Source organism: Macadamia integrifolia, chromosome 14 (assembly GCF_013358625.1).
Source record: "Macadamia integrifolia cultivar HAES 741 chromosome 14, SCU_Mint_v3, whole genome shotgun sequence".
Taxonomy (NCBI): Eukaryota; Viridiplantae; Streptophyta; class Magnoliopsida; order Proteales; family Proteaceae; genus Macadamia; species Macadamia integrifolia.
In genome coordinates this window covers 3,238,255-3,257,619 of record NC_056570.1, presented here as the reverse complement: position 1 = coordinate 3,257,619, position 19,365 = coordinate 3,238,255, and the positions used below count along the sequence as shown (strand labels likewise).

At 39.0% G+C, this 19,365-nt stretch overlaps 3 protein-coding genes across 4 annotated transcripts in view; 2 read left to right on the top strand and 1 right to left on the bottom strand.

Moving 5' to 3' along the window:
- The first annotated feature begins 2,603 nt into the window (after nucleotides 1-2,603).
- LOC122061198 lies at nucleotides 2,604-3,551 on the top strand. Its single transcript, XM_042624410.1, has one exon. The coding sequence runs from the start codon at nucleotides 2,758-2,760 to the stop codon at nucleotides 3,424-3,426; it is 669 nt and encodes a 222-aa protein (XP_042480344.1). The 5' UTR covers nucleotides 2,604-2,757; the 3' UTR covers nucleotides 3,427-3,551.
- Nucleotides 3,552-9,220: 5,669 nt separating this feature from the next.
- LOC122060433 (pectinesterase inhibitor 3) lies at nucleotides 9,221-10,274 on the top strand. Its single transcript, XM_042623522.1, has one exon. The coding sequence runs from the start codon at nucleotides 9,512-9,514 to the stop codon at nucleotides 10,136-10,138; it is 627 nt and encodes a 208-aa protein (XP_042479456.1). The 5' UTR covers nucleotides 9,221-9,511; the 3' UTR covers nucleotides 10,139-10,274.
- A 2,164-nt stretch (nucleotides 10,275-12,438) lies between these two features.
- The window catches only part of LOC122060434 (3-oxoacyl-[acyl-carrier-protein] synthase II, chloroplastic-like), a 13,148-nt gene continuing 6,221 nt past the window's right edge, over nucleotides 12,439-19,365 (bottom strand). The window contains exons 3-5 of one of the 2 annotated variants that reach the window (XM_042623523.1): nucleotides 14,517-14,576; nucleotides 13,587-13,718; nucleotides 12,439-12,803 (exon numbers count right to left, since the gene is read on the bottom strand). In XM_042623523.1, coding sequence (XP_042479457.1) covers nucleotides 13,602-13,718; nucleotides 14,517-14,576 — 177 coding nt within the window. In that variant the 3' untranslated portion in view covers nucleotides 12,439-12,803; nucleotides 13,587-13,601. The remainder of the gene's footprint in view (nucleotides 12,804-13,586; nucleotides 13,719-14,516; nucleotides 14,577-19,365) is intronic. The other variant, XM_042623524.1, reaches the window with a different exon arrangement.

Sequence of the window (19,365 nt, the reverse complement as noted above, 5' to 3'; positions counted from 1 at the left end):
TAAAATAAATATAAAAAAAAAGTCACAAACACACACACTCACTAACTCAAGAGCGGAATTCACTCATCACTAAAGGTCACATTAGAAACACTTTATTCCTTTTACAAGCCAAAGATACATGTAGGAACATTAGGAACACTTTCTTTGTTATATGCTTGACTTAAAAGAATATTTGCAATAGGACATGGGGACGACTAAAAGAAGATAACAAGTTCTAAATATGTCTCCTGTCAAAAAAAAAAAAAAAAAAAAAAAGTTCTAAATATATCTATAAATATGTGAGTTAGACCCTTTTAGAGAGAGAGAGAGTGAGAACCATGAAAATCACAGATTAAGATATTGGAATTGATAATATTAGGATTCCGTAGGTTCAGTATCAATCTGAATGTGCTTGGATAGGAAAAAAAATATCCTTAGTTGTCATTAAAATAACTAGTTTTCTTTACTTTATCATTTCGTACCAGTTCAATGATGCAATATAGGCCTAAAATCAATATTAGACATTGCTGATATTGATCCAATCCAATTCCTCAAACCATGAGAGAAATAGAAGCATTGGATATGATGGCATCCTCATTCCCTCAACTTGAAAGATCATGTCTTCGAGTTTGAAGCATCTTCATCTAATTTTCATGATCAAGCTTCTTTAACTCGTCATCTACTTCTTAATTTGATGCTCTACTCTTATACCAAGTTGAAGTAACTCAAAATAAATTTAAAAAAAAAAATTTTACAATTTTACCTCAACGAATAGTGATTTATCATCAAGATATTCTTAGTGATTGATTAAAAATAAAATATTACTTAACCAAAAAAAACCACTACCGAAGAGTATATATTAAGGAACCATTGGAATATTCTATTGGATGTCATGATATCTTTAAACACAATAATACTAATTCTTTCTCATGCCCTATGTATCTATACGGTCAACATTAAGGACGAGCTTCAATAAAATAAATAAATAAATAACTTATATGCAAAGATGGATGTATCCCCGTTTGTCAGTCCTCGCATATTGCCATGGAATCCTCAAGGATTCAGATGCTAGGAGCTGGGGCCTGGAGCCTGGAGCTGTTAGTTGCTTGGTTCGGTTTGATTTGAATTTGTTTCACAATACCTTAACTTGAATCCACTTTAATAAATGTTGAGGTTTGGTTCGAACTAATTCGTTTTGATTTCATCAATTCAATTCGTACTAGGAGCATGTCAATCCTAAAAGGATACTTATGGGCACCAAATGCATTGAGCTGTGACCTCGGGTTCTAAATCAAAATCATATTTTTTTTAAGGGAAAAGATTGGTTATGCCATTAATATCAAGTATGTTAGCACCCTGTGTCTATCTCTCTTTTTCCTTTTTCTGAAATGATCCTCATATCCTTCCTGAATGATACTCCATCATGTATTTTTATTGGTGTTATCTGCTAATATACTTGATATCGACAATATATTTATCACATTTCTTTTTTTTTATTAAAAAAAATTATATCTGTACCATATCGGCCGCATATATCAGTAGGGGTCACGATGGATACCAATTTCTAAAACCACAGGTGATTTATTCTCAAACAACCAATGAAAATAAACCACGTGACCTGGGGAAGAGGAGGTCAGGACCTTAGGGTGGAGAACGGACAAGGCACCCAATTGTCCTTGCACTGGCTTTTGTGGTGGAGAAAGAAGCATTCGCCGTCCAGGCCCTCCAGGGAACGGAGTGCTTTAAGCCTCTGTGCCCCACACCATTTGGGACCCATAACTCTGCCACCCTGGATATTACAGAGTAGAGAGATACGTGTAATAACCTTTACCAGACACCAAACCCAACCTCGCCAGCAAGGGTCAAGCAAGGCAGGGTTGAAAATGTAACTATACTTTTTCATACAACGAACAAATGAGCCAGTTGGGTCGGAATCCGGATCAACCTCGATCTTGGCCACGATCATGGCCCATCCAATGCCAATTAAAGTGCATCAGAGAGAGCTGATTTAATCAGGGTTCAAAAACCAGAACCGAGATTTGATCAGTCCTGGTCGATTCAGAGCTAACTCAGCTTGGAATCAGTCATAATAGGTCTAGAATCAGTGGAGATCGGCTAAAAAAAACCCTATCCTAAACCTTTAGTTTCCATACAAAATCTGTCCAATTTGGGCTGGCCCGAAACGGGATCGGCCATAATTGATCTAGAATTGGTGGAAATCAGCTAAAAAACACTAACATGGTTTAGGAAATGGATCGGATTGGCCTGAATTGGTCAGATCTGATTATGTCCAATCCAGATCGATCGTCACCCGACCCAGAGCCCATCTTTCAAACCTCGCCTCTTAAACCTTAGTTCCCATACAAGATCAATCCAATCTGGATCCGCCCGAATAGGCCAATCCGAACCGATTTACAGTATGTAACATACAACAAGACATGACCACCCATTTGTTTTGTGAAATGTGAAATTCGGCATAAGTTTTGGATCTACCCTCAGCATCTCTCTCGATTCCTAGCATCTCTTCCAGATACCCCCACCCACTTGGCCTTCAGAAAATCCAACGATCCAGATTTTTCCCTCTTCTCCCATAAATCACAACTTCCCCTCAGCCTCATTTCTCCAGCAAACAAAGACGACAGCAACTACAGATAAAAGAGGCAGCTGAGTGAAGAGAAAAAAAAAACAGAGAGAGAAAGAGAGAGAGAGAGTGAGAGAGAGAGAAGGGAGGGAGGGAGAAGACAATTAGCTCCTGATCCCTGTTGCTATATCGAGGCCATGGAAGTCTTTCAATCTCCGGTGGAAGCTCTTGCCTTTAATTACGTGAGCTTCGGATTTTTAGCCACCGTTCAGAGCTTCTTGACCTGTATCGCCATTGTTACTGCCGCTATTAGTTTCTGGAGAATCAGAGCCGTCGGCTCCAATTCATTCCATGGAACCAAATCGCCATCATCAGGTGATTCAAATTCTCCTCCTTCCTTCGACGGTCGCTGTCGCTCTACTGTAAATCTGTCTTCTCCACCGATGCAAGTAGTCTCCACCTGGTCTGCGCCTGAATCAGAGAAGGAGAAGAAGGAGAAGCCATTTCATCAAGAAAAAATTTGCTCTTCTTTCGGTGGCGTTGGAGCCATCAAATATGATGATGACAAGGAAGGCAACGGCCACTGTAGGGTTATCAAAGACAAGTTCACACTGTATTATCAAGGGGAGGAGGATACTATTCCTATCGCCGGCGTCGGCGTTGATGTCGTTTGCTCCTACCGGGAAGAGATTTATTACTCTGACGAACGATGGTCTTGCGATGTAATTAGGATGAGGAGAAGAAGTGATTTGGGTTGGTACCATTCTCAGGATTTAACGGTGTTTAACGGTAGCGTCGTTAGGTTGTGGGACTGTCATAGACGGAGATGCCTTTCGCCGTCCAATAATTACTTCCTGGCTCTATAATTTTGATGATTAGAGAGAGAGGGGGTTTTGGTAGGTGTGGCCGGTGAGGGAATTGATGGTGCAATTAATCCAATTGTAAATACTTATTTTTATTGAGAATGAAATTTTCGATTTCATTTCGAATATATAGATTTTCCTTTAGTCTCTTTCTCTAGAAATTGAATGATCAGGACCGTTGATTGCCTTGATCATCATCACATAAGTAGGCCGTGCCCCGTGGATCGGTACGTGATCATTGGGAGTCTGGGATGGATATCACTGTGTGATAACTCTTGGATGGTGAGTGGTGAGTGGTGAGTGGTGAGTGGGCCCACCCATTAATTAAGATTTAAGAACTCATTGGGGTCCCTATTCGCATAAGTCATGCATGAGCTGTTCTCAGTCGTCTGATGCTTTAGGTACCTGTGCCCAGATATTCTTGATTATCCGATGCTTAATCACTGTTATTTTTTCTAATAACACAATTAATAGATTAAATGTATTTATTAAAATTATTTGAGTCCAATTTGCATGTATAACCATACGTAGAGATTTACTATCACTCCCCTACACTTGTCATATCCAACTAGTTAATTTAAAAGAAATGTAATAGGTTATAGGTGAAAATGAGGGTCACTCTGGATATTTAAAAAGAGAATGGGAGAAAGAGATGTAGAATTAAAAAAATGAGAGAGTATCAAACAAAAGTAAAGAATATGAAAATCTTAGTAAATATAAGTGAAAGTGTAGGGGAGTGATAGTGGCATTCATTTTCTTAAATCTTACGAATACTTCAATGTTAAATACTTAACGTTAGCAAAAGATGCTGACTCTTCAAATGGTTAATGGTTTTTAGAGTAACCAAAAAAAAAAAAAAAAGGAAAAATCTCTCCTAATCCTAGTATTGGAGGGCTACAAACTCTCGAATTCGATCATATCGTTCGGTTTCTGTTCCTCCAAGCGATAATCCATAGAATTGGAGCAGCTCAGTGATCTTGGTTTTTGCTGAGGTGCTTTCGTCCAACCTTGCAGCATCAAGAATTCCTAGGGGGTGTTTGGTTCGGTAAATCAAATGGTGTATGTATCGGATATGAATGTCAATCTTTTGATAGACATTCTTCTGAATTATGTTTCTTTTTGAAAAATCGTTTGGTTGCCTTAAGGTTAGTGCATGTTTCTCGCGGATTGAGATATTGGCTTCCGTAGAGAACGTCTTTCCGCTTTCTCCTTTTATACTAGGTGCTAAAAAGGTTGCTCAAATATGAGTTTAAGTGTTGAGGTGAACTCAAATTTGGAACACATCCTTTGTAATATGGTCATTCATGGAAGTATGATGCTCACTTATGAGGGTCATCCTAGTGGAACCAAACAACTTCAAAAATTAAGAATTATCATTCTAAAGAATGTCATCCCAAAGATTTACCGAACCAAACACTCCCTAAGAAGTCGAGCGCTGACTTAGGAGGGTTTGATGGAGTGTTTCCTTGATTGTTGAATGGCCATGCAATGGTTCGAACTGCTATCTGTGAGTTGGTGATCCTTGCAAGTACATTATAATCAACGAAATTTAGTCTCCTTTCCATCTCATTCAACCGCATGGCTATCTAGACGCCCATTCATATTATTAATGGCATCAAGCACTTGTTTCATACTTGCATCGTCCATTTGTTCTGAAAAATAAAATAATAACTAAAGACAGATCAGCTATAGAGAATCGCTAAAGAATTACAAAGGAGTTCCAAACAATCTGTCTAAGAGGTTGGGCCATCTTAGAGAGACATCAACAATAATACTCTGCACTCTGCAGGCAGCCCAACATCTGTATCCAAAGAAACTACTTCCCTATACACCATAGCGAAATTTAGAAAACGAATATTAGTGGGACTCCAAATTGGAAGTATACAAATGGTTGAAGCCACTGAACCCACTGAGAGTGGTTGCAGCAGTGAAACGAATTTTCCTCTTGGAGGAGATTTGCAGGGTATCCGAAATCAACTTGATCGAATTGGAAATCCGAAACTGATGAACCATAAAAGAGGGGATCTATCTCAACTAAACTCATGGCAGGTTCTATCCAAACCAACCCAGTTTAATTCATCCAGATCCATGGATTAACTATCCATCCGAGACCCAACTCAAAGAGTCTAATCCCAGCCTTCTATTCCAAGGCTGTATCACCCCGGGGAACGGTTTTGCCTCAAGGTTGCAGGGAAAACAGGGGTAGCAGCGAATCAGATATACTAGAAACAAAATCCCCCCCAAAAAAATTGGGAAGAACAAGAGAGAAAGAGAGAGAGAGAGAGAGAGAGAGAGAGAGAGAGAATCTTCTTTTCCCCACAAAAACCCAAAGACTGTTCTCAAAAAAAAAAGTTGAAACCCCTGTTTGTTGGTGTACGATGTCTTGTATTCCGTTACAATTTAAGGGTAATTGTGTACTTTCCGGATTAGGGTTTTTCGCTATATTTTTTAACGAGAGTTTATTTCTCTGTACTGCAAGCAATACTGAGAGGTGTGAGGGACGAGCGCTGTCACCCTATTCTCCATTGATAGTGAAGCAGGATCTCATCTCACCGGGGACGTAAGCAACCTTGCTGAACCTCATAAAATCTACCTGCATTGTTTGCTCTATTTTTTTATTATCTTCTACATCATTTTAGGTTTACGTTTCTACAACCCTGACCTCAAAATCTCTTTATCAACTCGTCTCCCCTCGTGATAAGAAAAAACCCTAACCCCAGAAGAATTGAAAAATTAGAAGTAGAAGAACAAAAAAATATAGTTATGTCTTTTTCTTTTAACAAATAGCCATCCGGGCTATCTAGCCCACCTGGACCCAAATGATTCAACGCATCTGAGCACAGTTAATAAGGGGTTGTTATCAGATATGGCCAGTAAGCCCAATTATTTAATGGACTGGGCACAGCCATGGATCTCAGATTCTTTTTCTGGTACAGTGAGAAGAGAAAAGAAAACGAGAGCTAGAAAAAGTTGAAAAATCCATTCTGATTGGTGGCTATGCCCACTCAATTTCAGCTCAAATCTGCTCTATTACATGGTTATATATCTCAAGCACATTGGATCATATGTGATTATAGCCAGTGCACCACCTTCAAGTTTGTATCAACTTGTCCAACAACTAGGGTTCAAAGTAATGGGTCATATTGATCTTGTTGGTACCCTATGTTGATATTGATCATACTGATACCAATGTGATGTATCGGCCAATAATGAGGGCAAAATGGTTCAAAAATGTTTTTTCCCCTAAAAATGAGGGCAAAACTGTCTAATATGGAGTGATCAACCAATCTATATTGGTCTCGGTACCAGTCCCAACCGATACTGATCCCATTACCTTGATTTAAATCGCTGGCAACAATTCTCCTACTGTCGAGCGTTATAGTTTCTATAAGAATAAGTAGCATAAGATGGTGAATTTTCTACGGTTTTTAAGCTTTCAAGTTTTCCTTCACCCATGATGAAAAGATAAGCTTTTCAGCCGCATTCTCTACATCATCAATTGAACAAATAAATATATTTCAGACCTTCAATAATCAGGAAGCAAGAGTTAATGATGAGATGAACCGTTTCAAAAGTCCAATCATATCATCAAATAACCATGAATCCTATGTGATAAAAAAAAAAAAATACTTTCTTTAATAGTTCAACACATTCATTATAAGAAAGAGAAAATTTTCTATCCGGGAATGTAACTCCCACTCCCCTTTCATTATGATAACCAAAAAGAAGGGGGTGTACTAGTAAGCCTATTAAGTATTCTTCTCCACCTTTTGTTTATGGCATGTGGGTAGAAACAACCAATAAAAGATGACAAGTAAGGTTGCCACCATGTTAATTGTTCATAGACTCCATACCACAAAGGATTCAGATCCTCTCCAACTAGTAGCTGTTAACCAGCTGGAGAGGGATGAGTAATTTTTTCTCTCTCCTATTTTATGTTAGGCTGGAGAGGATCTAAATAATCCTCTCACAAATGGTGACATGTTCCTTCAGTTACATGTTCCATACAGTTGTGACCAAGGGGCGGGGGGGGGGGGGGTGCTACTATTCAGTGCTTCCAGCTTAATTAATTCATATCGGATGCCAATATATTGACAAAGATGATCAATGCCCAAAAATACCAAACTACATCTTTATGACGTATGAATGATTGACTTCTAAATAAATCTCTTCTGGCCCAAATTTTCCTAAGGGAGGACGTTACCAAAGTAAAAAAGGTATTTGCCTAACTTTTCATTTTGTATAGGAAACTAGCGAGGGGACAAGAGGTGATAAGAAACAAAATAAAGGCCGCAATGTTTGGTTTTTTCATTACACCTCCAACCATAATCCTTTATATTCTTTTATTTAGGTTGTGGGGAGGGGTTAGAATCATACTATTATACCTAACTAGAATTCTATAAATTCTACCCAGAAAAAGCTAAAATATATAAATCATGAACATTGTGTTGAAAATGATTTACAAAACAAAATGTTCCCACTTATGTTGTGTTCCCCGCATTTAGATATATGGGGAAGTGGGAGGCAAGGGGTAAGGTCTTTTCATAACTCACCTTCACTTTCTCATGTGTCTGGTAGGCATAGAAAACACAAGTGGATAGAGCAATTGGGTTAAGAAGAATTTTTTTGTGAATTAAATTATAGACTTGGTCATGACTCATGAGTGACTCATGGAATTTTTGGTAAACATTAGACATTAAATTTCAATTGTTGTAAACAATGATATTTAGAATGAAAATACTCTAATCGTTGATTTTTTATTATTATGTGTCAATTAAGTTATTGACTTCTAAATGGTAAATTTTGTCCTCTCTCTACCAAAATTTCAAACTCTTTTTCTTATTAGCTATTTGATGAGGCAAAGATACATTACAAGGATCATGAAACAAAGACTATGTTTGGTAGTCATTCAAAAAAACGTTTCTGGTGTTTTTTGGTTCTATGAGAACAAAAAAATGGAATAAAGTGTTTGGTGTAAACTTGGTTTCGGATTTATTTTGGAATGAAAAGGGAAAAAAAATGCTAGAAATGTAAAATGGTGAAACGATAAAACCTCGTTCTATCATTTCGGTTTCGTTCTAAATACCAAAAAGAATTAACAACCTAGGTAATCATTCCTGAAACAAGTTCATCAAATATATTTTTTTTTTAATGGCATTTTGACATAGAAACTAAAAATTCTGTTTTTAATATGAAATGTCGTTTCTAGAACTGAATGACTACCAAACGCAACCAAAGTCTTGAGAAATTAAGTGGGAAAGGGGAGGGGAGGTATCTCAAAATGACAAAAACTCCTTTGTCTTGTACCAATACAGTATTACCTGTTCATGCGTGTGGACAAAAAGTATATGGTTGAAACTAGAACCTAGTGGGCGACAATGTGAAATTACAGTGGCTATCACAGTGGCTATCCTCGGTGGCGAGTCTAAGAGAAATCATCCTCTTCATAATATTGATAACCATTTGCAAGTCACCTTCAAGGCTTCAATAATATGGTCTCAATCTATTATTGTATCAAGTACTACAAAACACACAGCACCAACCGTTGCCTCTTGCCAAAGATTGTACAGGTAACAGCTTTTGCACATGGAATACCAAACACTGTCTGTCACTGTGGACCCACAGTCTAGTCATCACTCATACCAAACTACCCGAGTTGTAAATTTCATTGTGGACCTGTGGATCCACACTCTAGTCATTTCTTGTAACTCTCATCACCCAAGTTATAAATTTTTATTTCAAAAAACTGATCTGATAAGAGGAGGTGTTCGACTTCCAAGTCTCCATGGACGGACACAGTAATGTGTTTCCCAGGGCATTCTCTATGTATGTAAACTGAGGTCAAGTTTCATGACAACCTAATGTTACATACTTTATTATTACTCAACGAACATTTCTTGTGTGATGACCTAATTACCCACCTAACCCCTTATATATACACATACCACCCACTACTGCAGTACAGACTTCAGCACCAACCCTTGCCGTAAGCAGTTAAGCAATCCACTGCTTTCTCTTTCTCTCTCTCTAAGGTCCTACTTCATAAATAGTTCAGAGTTTGCAACTTAGAGAGAGGCCAACCCAAAACATGAAACTCTGGGTCCCCACCTTCTTCTTCCTTTGTATCTCCAGTGCAGCAGCCTTGAGCCATTCGACTACTTCAGGAAGGTCAGGGAACTCCGGTTCATCGGAAGATCTGGTCCGTACCTCATGCATTCATGCCAGCTACCCAGATCTCTGCCTTCGAACACTCTCCACCTACGGTGGCAAGCCCAAGACCCCCAATGACCTCGCCCAAGCCGCCGTCAACGTCAGCCTCTCCCGTGCCCGTAAGGTCTCCAAGTATCTATCCCAAGTGGGAACTAGTTTGGGAGGCGGAGTAAGCAATAAGAGGCAACGAGTTGCGGTGAGTGACTGTGTCGAGCAGCTATCCGACTCGGTGGACGAGTTGAGGAAGACTCTGTCGGAGCTCCGGAACCTGCGTAGCCGGAACGGAATGTTCCGGTGGCATATGAGTAACGCGGAAACGTGGGTGAGCGCTGCACTCACCGACGAAGACACGTGTCTCGATGGGTTTCAGGATGTGGGTGGATCCGGTGGGAATGGGAAGATGGTGAAGTCGTCGGATGTGAAGCGTAAGATGAGCAATGTCGCCAAGGTTACCAGTAATGCGCTCTATCTTATCAATCGCCTTGACGATGACCGTGGCCGTTGATGGAGGACCTACATTGTACACCTACCCTTGATTTATGGATACTCGAACTGACGGCAGTTGATGTTAGTTACTGCCAGTAATCATCGATTTGTATGTACGGATACCTTAAAACAAATGAAATTTTAGGTTATGTTTCTGTTGGGTTTCTGTTGTTCAGAACTTCAGATCAACTTATTTTATTTTTTATTATTATTATTTTATGGGATTAGATCGGTTCCAGCTGATTCTTCATATCATTTAATAAGCAGTTGCGTTTTGGTGTTAACTATTTAAATTGATTAAATTTAATTTATATATTAAGCGAAAAAGCAGCTTAAATAGCATTGTGGCCCTTATGCGCATATATGATCATGAATCCTCATTAAATGTAGAAATTCCGTCTTTATTGATGTTTCTATTATTTCTTTTATTAACCCACGTATTGATGGAGACTATGTTATCTTTGAGGAAATCTTATCCAAAAAAGAAAAAACAGAACATTATCTAATCACAGGGCCTTACACCGACGGAAGCCAATAAAAGCACACGCATGGACAGTTATGGGGGGATTTTTCAATTTATACGCAAAGGAGGTAGTCATTTTCAATGGCATGGTGTCTAGGCGTAGGCTGTATGTGACTAGGCAATTTTTTTTTTTTAACCATTAAATAAGTAACACTTTTCCAAATCTTCTATATATATTGATGATTCCACCCACGATGAAATTATTTATTTATTTTTTAAATTATTATTTAAAATTCATATTAAATAATTCACTTTAAGGGATGATATTCTTTTGTGGCCCAACCGGGTGGCTGCGAGTGGATTCCACCGACAATCTATGTCACGTGAATGGGGAGTTGTCCTTGATATGAGGATATTCAATATTTTGAGTGGTGGGTGATGCATCAGGCATGGCCCCACCCCCTCCTGCTCATCTAACAGACTTTCACGTGCTCACCACCAAACCGCTGGCATGGCTAGTGCCTTATTAACCATTCCATTATTGAAGTGGCCGATATTTGACCTAGAACGGGAATCTCTACGGTTCCCGAATTTAAAGACCAATAAAGAACTGGGTGAATCCAACGGCTACAACTATTCGGCCAACTAAACATCATATCTAACCCGATTGTACCCGATCCACATTTCATCTCCATCGCCTCATCCCTCAACTCAGGAAAAAAATCGTCTGCAATTCTGATCTCTTACAATTTCGTGAAATCCCACCTTCAGGAGGTGACACGTGTATTGATACCAATGCAATGGTCCAGATCTGATTTAAATACATCTTCATTGATTTAATGTTTTATTAGTTGTACCAGATCTGGACCATTGTATTGGTATCAATACACATGTCACCACCTGAAAGTGGTATTGCACGGAATTGTACGAGATTGAAATTACGGACGATTTTAACCCCTCAACTCAACCTGAAACAAAGAAGGGAAAGAAGCAAGAGGAAAAATTCTTAAAATGAAGATTAAGAGGAAGGGAGAAGAGATCCAAAACTATTAACTAAAATTTAAGAAGGGGTTACTTTTTCGGTCACCTCCATTGTAATATCTCACCCCTATTAATCTTAATACAATATTACCTTCTTTAACACATGAATCTCAAGGCTTAAAAAGCGTTGTGAACTTATTAACTAATACACACCGATTTTTCAAATGAATCCAATACTTATCGTGTTCTTAGATGCCACATCCACCCTATTTGTTCTTGTACCCAAGCCAAGTACCTTTTCTTTTGTTTTTTCCACGACCCTATGAAACTCCACCACGATTGTGAAGAGCTATTATGACAGATGAAGTCTTCTCTAATCCCTCTTCTACTCCTAAAGTACCCGTTGGGTCCCATTCACCAAAGTTGAAAAATATACTATTGAGTATTGATACACGCGTGCTACCTGTTGGTGTCTCTCTCACACACAATTTTTAGCCTCACTGATACTGTGGAAACCTTAAGGATTTAGTTATCGGTATGCCAATACCAATATGATACCGATATGAATCGATCAATTTTGTCCATATTCGGCCTTGGAATCGGCACATTCCAAGCATACAGGGTTTGTCCATACAGGATTGGCCAAGCCAGATCAGGGAGAATCGCCCGTTCCGATCCTCATTGAAGAGGGAACTCATGATGTTGGACAAGCATCCATGTTGAGATAGTAAAGTGACCAGTAGGTCATCCAGCTTGGGCATGGTCAAGAAAGATTAAACTGATCTGGGCTAGGAAACAAGTCAAGTCCTTAAGATTTTTTTTTTTCTTTTTTTTTTTAAAGTGAACAATATAAATATATTAAAACCCCAAAGAAATGAAAAAATAAATAAATCTCAAAGGCCATTTATATCTTTTCTGGACGTTGGACTGCAGAGTTGGCTATTATAATCATTGACTGTATAGATCAATGCCCAAATTGGTGATGTGTCAGTTTTCAGAGCCAAACTCAACATTTACAAACCACCCCCCCCCCTCCCCACCCTCCAAAAACCAAAAAATAAGTTTCCAAGAAAGGCTGTTCAACTTTGTAAAGCTTACTGGAAAAGCAAGGGGAAGCTCCCATCTCATACTCCAAGTTCGGCGAAGACAGACTACTAGCAACCATCACCGCAGACTCGATGTTTTTGAAAATCCAGCACCAACGGCGGTTGCAACAAATGGAGGACCACCACCTCCTGCTCTGATCCAATACACCATAAACTTATCAGTCATCCATAAAACCAATGAACAGTAGACAGCTGATCCTCAAGCATCTTTAAAGATAAAGGTTTACGCAATAAACAGCACAGTTGTACACAAATGCTGCATAGATTAGAAAGGTGCAGATCATAGAAATAGCTTCATAGATGCTCACGGAATAATCATTAACCTGACAAGAACAAAGTGCAGCATCACGACCAATACCTTTGGTTGCCTCAATGGAAAATCTTTAGATCTTCTATCTTGAGAATCTAAGATCAAGTATTGGTACCGTAAAGCCAACAAAAGTGCAGCATCTCCGATTGCTCAGACAACCCATCCAATCAGTAAACCATCTGATTTACTTCTCCTAGTAGTACCGTTGATTAAAGGATCCAAAAAATTACATTTTCCTGGCTGGTTTTACAGACTCCAATCAATTTGACCATCTGCCGAGGCAATTCTCAGGGTACCAGACAATCCAAAGAATGGGGAATCGATTTGACGGTCCAGATCAATGATCATAACCACAAAGCCAAAGGCAGAAAACAACATATATTTCACATGCAGCTTGAGAGTTTTTGTATAAATTTTCTTTCCTTCAAAGCAAATGTTACCAGTGAGTAGCCTCTACGATTGTCATGCAAGGAATTATCAAACAATCATAGGGGAGATAACCTCATAAACTCTCCAGGCCTCAAGTACAACACCTAAATTTCAGCTTGGTTTCTTCCTCAAAATTTCAATAATAACAAGACATTAAGCCAACGCTGGAGAAACATACCTACACTTCCCATAGTTACTTGTAGGGAGCAAATAGGATGCAGGAATTGTGACCTCCGAAGCCAAATGAATTAGACAGTGCCACCTTTATGTCCAGCCGTTCCTTCTTGGGACCCACCAGCACATTCATATCCTAATTTGACATGTCAAACAAATGCATGTGATATAACCCCACAATGGAATGTTGAGCATGGTTTACAATGTGTTGCCAATGCAGCACTTCGCATACATAAATCCTGACCAAACAGAATATAAATCCCCTTTAATTTGTCCACAGCCTAAAAATTAGCTTTGGCTAAACAGAAAGATAAATTCCCTTCTATTTGACCACAGCCTAAAAATTAGCTTTGGCTGGGCCAACAGTGACTTTTAATTACCATGGGCTACTAATGGTCCCATGAGGAACAGTAAATTAACCAGTCAGGGGATGAGGAATGTTGATTGTACCAAATATTCAACCAATTAATCTAGCAGCTACGATCAAATGATCATCAGTTGCACTTGTATGCTACCCCCCTCCCCCTCCAAAGGTGATTCTCAGTTGTCTGGGGAAAAATCAACGAGACAATAAATGAAAGGTGCAGCACTAAGACACACACCATCTCTATTTTTTTAATTAGAATCTCATAATATTAATTTTAACTGCCCTCTGATTTCATGTATCATTAACTACAAGCGTTGAATGGCGGACTACGATTCCTGTAACCGAACCCATTAGTTTGGAATAAGGCTTAGTTGAGTTAACTACTAAGTGATAACAGCATTAAGGATTTCATTGATGAGTTTAATGTATGGCTGAAATAAGTGCGGAGAAAGTATAGCTACAAAATCATAAAGACTTTTTTTTTTTTTTTGGGGGGGGGTTTTGGGGAGGAAGAGGGAGGGAACAGTTTTTGTTGAATATGAAAAGACCAGGATAAAAAAACCATACCAAGCCTTCATCAGGGTTTTCGAGATTGATATTTGGATGGACCCACCCCGTCCTTATTGCCTTGAAAATTATGAAAAGAGAAAAATGATAAGATCACACTTAGTTTTCATAGGACAATGAAGAGTGAGAAAAGCTGCTAAAAGAAAGGAAATAGACAAAGGAGCACATTGCATTCATTTTCCATCAACTATATTCAGCATCAATTAGGCATCAGAACTACCCATAGCAAGACAGTTCAATTAATAGGATTCCCTTGGATAAGTATATGCAACAATCCCAATGAAACATGAATGTAGCAGTGACATGAGCAAGCTTTAAAATGGCCTTGGCTCGGCTAAATTGCAACCAAGTTCCATAACTAAGAGTGAGTGAGTGAGTTTTCTTGAGCCTCACAAGCCTCAGAGAGGAATAATAGTCTTTGGAATAAGTTAATTTTATTTTTTGTTTTAATTTCGTTAAGTAACATTATTTATCAGGGAAAAAACAAAGAGCGTGAGTAAATCAATGGATGAAGAGCCCAGCAAAGCACATCTATACAAGAGAAAAGAAACACCAGCCCAACAAGTAGGCCTAAAGTAAAGAGCTCTGAATTAATCAGACTAGGCTAAACAGAAGCCGACAACTAAGACTAGGATGAGAGAAATCAGGTAAAGCATTGCTAGCCTCTAGCTCCACCCAAATTAGATATTCAGAGCAGAGGCAGAATGATTGCTAACCCAAGTGAATGATTCCATGACCACTGAGAAATACTCCACCGTAAATCTCTGATAGCATCGAGCTGCATCATAAAAGGCCTTTGACAGGTGCTAGACTCTTGGTGTATGTAGTCTTATGAACGCTGTAGGGACTGAGAAAGCATATATAGCACTAGAAAGAAAAACCCATAACCATAGGTTCTACTTTTCCTAACCAAGTGAGAAAGGTACAAATTCAGAGGTGGAGAAGATGGACTTGACCCCTAGAGACCGGTTCCTCATAAAAGTGTTCAGAAGATCCCCAAGAATATCTGAAGTTACTGTCACTGAATGACGGTAACAATTATCTATGTAGCACCTACTACATTATGCAGAAGCTATTCTGAAATAACCTCAACTGTTGCCCTCCAATATCAAATTATCTCCCATGGAAGAACCACCCTCCTGCACAGAAGCTTAACATTTTGATTAAAAACAACCTAACAAGCATCCAAAATGCCCTCTGGAACGAAAGAAGATTCAAGACTAATAACAAATTCTCGCAAAATTACAACAATGGCTGTTGATTATTAAATCAAAAAATGTTCAAAGACCCTTTGCTTTCACTCCACCCTAGGGCCCTCTCCCTCTGTCACTTGCTTCTGAAGTACACAAACAGATATTCCCCCTGAATTCATTCAAATTACGTGTACAATTAGGACTCCCCCATGTTCATATCTAATACAGATATTGTAATATCTGACTCCACTTCACAGAGGATAATTAATAATTCCCAATTTTTGGTAGTTTAAAGACTCCTACGAATTCAGATGGGAAAAGTAATTACTGGACTGTCCTAACCTTACCATTAATACAGAATTTAACTGAATATTTCTAAGAATATCTTGCATTCTTACAGTGTCGGGGACAAAAATATTCTAAAAGACGGCTGTCTGTATTTATATGCTTGTTCATGACAAAAGCAGTGCACACCAAGCATCCAGTGTATGGACATATTTAAAGGCTTTCCAGTAAGTGCAGCCATGTGCAATTATATAGATGATTTCATCTCCCAAACATCCCACTGACTTTAGATCACTGTCTGCCCATAAGAGATGTTAAGAAATGTGTCACGATGAGGGTGTTTGTCCCTATCGTGATTAGTCGTCATTATCTTCATCTTTGGTTTTATTCTTTTAGTAGACTAGCGTTTACTTTCCTAAATTAGAGTTGGACTAGGATTGGACTTCCCATTGTAATTAGTTTTGATTCTATATCGGCTATTATTCTTGACAGGCCCTTCTCTTCCTCTCCCTCAATCTCTTTCTCTTGCCTCTCCTGTCTCTTTTATTGCAGTTACTGGTTACAGATCCTGGTTTGTCACAAGAGACTTCCATCAAACTCAATTAGCTGGTTGCTCAAGGGAAACCAGTTCCTTCGGGATCGGGGCATGGTTAGCTCCATCCCCACACACAAGGAAGACAAGCACAAAGAAAGAGGCTAGCCACTAAAAACTGGGTTTTACCAGTACCATCCACCTTTATGGTTCCCAGTTTGACCCTGCTTTTGTGAAAAGTGACCAGTTAAAAATACCCCCTTTAGAGTTGGCTGTTGATGCAGGAGCTTTTGGTAGCACCAATAAAGGCATCCATTTTTTTCAAATAAAAAACAACCGTTAAGCAGAAGCATATAATACTTCTGGTAAAAGAACAAGGGTCGAAACAGATGAAGAAAAAATAGAAACCGAGAACAAGGAAAAGGTATCCCAAAAAAGGTCAACCAAGTCATTTGGTGTACTTGGGCTCCAACAGAAGGAAGCATTGACTCATGAAGACAAAAAAACTGATTTCTCTGATCACATGTGCAAATCTCCAAGGACCTGCCTACCTAAAAGTCATCCAAGCTATTACCTAAGTTGAATTTCCCTCCATCAACTGATGGGACAGGATTATACACAGAGCAGCCATCAAAATATATTTTCACGATACCTCCAGGAGGTGGGGTCCACATCTCCTCCCTCCTCTCCTGAATAGGACTGCATCAATGATTCAACATCTTCTAAATAATCAGTAGCACATTTCTGCATAATGGGTCTGCCAACACCTTCTATAAAAATCTTCCCCTTGCCCTGAAAGGGGCAGTAATGCCTAGTCCACATCAGCTCCTCTACAACTTTGGGGGAACACCCAATCCATACTAAACACTGACAAGTGGAAACTGAACTCTTGTTGCGAAGGAGAAATCAGAAAACATGTCATCAATAGATTCTCCATTTCATACACATGAGACTAGTTCCGGGAGAAAGGAACCATCCCATCTTGCTAAGCTGGTAAATGTCCAAAGTCATAACCTTCTCATCAGCAATCCCAGAACCTAGTGCCTTAAACTTTGAATGAACCTCTGGTCTACAAAAAGCCTAAGAAGGAAGGGGTTAGGCAGGTTTGCCAGACCTCCAGGGTTGATAAATTTACAAATAAAGTATGACAGAAAAGTTGAGTTTTGGTGGTTTAAGAGGGGTATTATTGTCAACCAGGGCTCCAAATAGGCTATATAAGTGGCAGTCGGGAGACATTATTCTTTATTCTATTGTTGTGAAAATATAGTGGTCCGTTACGGTTTTTGTAACTATGGATTGTGTGTGCTTCTAGAGACAGCTCAGGTTCAGATTCAGGAGTTGTCAGGTCCAATTGGTGGCAGCAAGTCAATGCAGAGATCAAGCACAACCCAAGCATTACAGACCTGGGAAAGGGAAGGAAAGAATCATTTGACTGCAGTAGCTAGGGTGACTAGGGACTCATACATGGTTGATAGGATATCAGACTGAGGATTGTGAAGACTTGGAGATTGGTAAATAAGAATAGGAATTACTTGTGATCAAGGAATCAGACAGCAGATGCACGTTCTAATTCAACTTGTAAGTATACAGATGATTGGAACTGGAACAATTTTGAACATTTCAAAGGATAAATATCAAGATAACTCAAGACTGGAAAGTTTAAACAGCAACAGTGAAGATAGTATGAAACTGAGGGCAGAACCACAGTGAAAATATGGGCATGGATGCATGGTAACGATTGTTGAGAAGATTTACTGGTAGCAACAGTTAAAATTTTGATAGTTTTGTTTTTAAGCAATTTTTGTTGAATCATGAAGAATAGTTTAGGTGAGTGGATAAGCTAGTTCCTGTTTCAAAATGAAGCTTCCCTCATGGATTATTCATGGGCTGAGGACTCCCATATCAAGGTTGTTAAAGGGTGAAAAGCAAGTGTATCGTGGGGTTATTAGTTACGGTCCACGATAGGCCCACGATACACATACTTCACCCTTTAACAAAGGCTAGTTATGTTAGAAATATAACTAGGAAGCACAACACAGATCTCATCTTGAATGACAGATCATTGAAACAGAATATTACTAAGGTGCAGGTTTTTAAATAGCTGAGCTAGATAGATTTACGAGTAATCAGTGAAGAGCCTTTCAAGAGGCTGCATCAATGATTTTCAGATTCCTTTATTTAGACTAACAATAAGTTTCTGATGTAGATACGGCTGCCCTTACCTCGTTGGACCAGCATGACCGGCTTTGGAAGCCAAGAGCCAAGAAGAACCGGTCCAGCCCAGGGTTTTGGTCTAACAAGGGTTGGAAATAAAATTAGTAGTTATTTAGTATTTTATTTCATAGCCTTTTATTTTCTAAATTTGAATGTAGGAGTTAGGATTTATTTTCTTAAATTGGTTTCCTTTTATGGTTATTTCCTAGTTTAGGCTAGATACTATGTTAGTAGAGTTTCTAGTTTCATGTCTTTATTTTCTATATATTGGGTGTAGTCGATGGACATAGAGAATGAATTGAATGATGAATTAGTCATTTGGGTGAACTTTGTGGTTATGCTTGGTCGTGTGAATCTCCTCCCCTCCCCCTTTGTGGATTCTTCCCTTCTTCCCTAAGGCCCCCATCAATTTGGTATCAGAGCCGAAGGATCCCCATCTCCTTTCTTCCTTCCATCTCTCTTTTCTCCATTCCCATTCTCTATTCTGCTCCTATAGAGACTGAGAACCAAAAAAAAAAAAAATTGATTTTGTGCAACAGAATCGACCCCTCTGTTTTCACTGCCCCTTCCCCTCCTTCCAACTTCTGTGGTCAAGTCCCTTTTCTAGGGTCCGACAGCAGCCAAA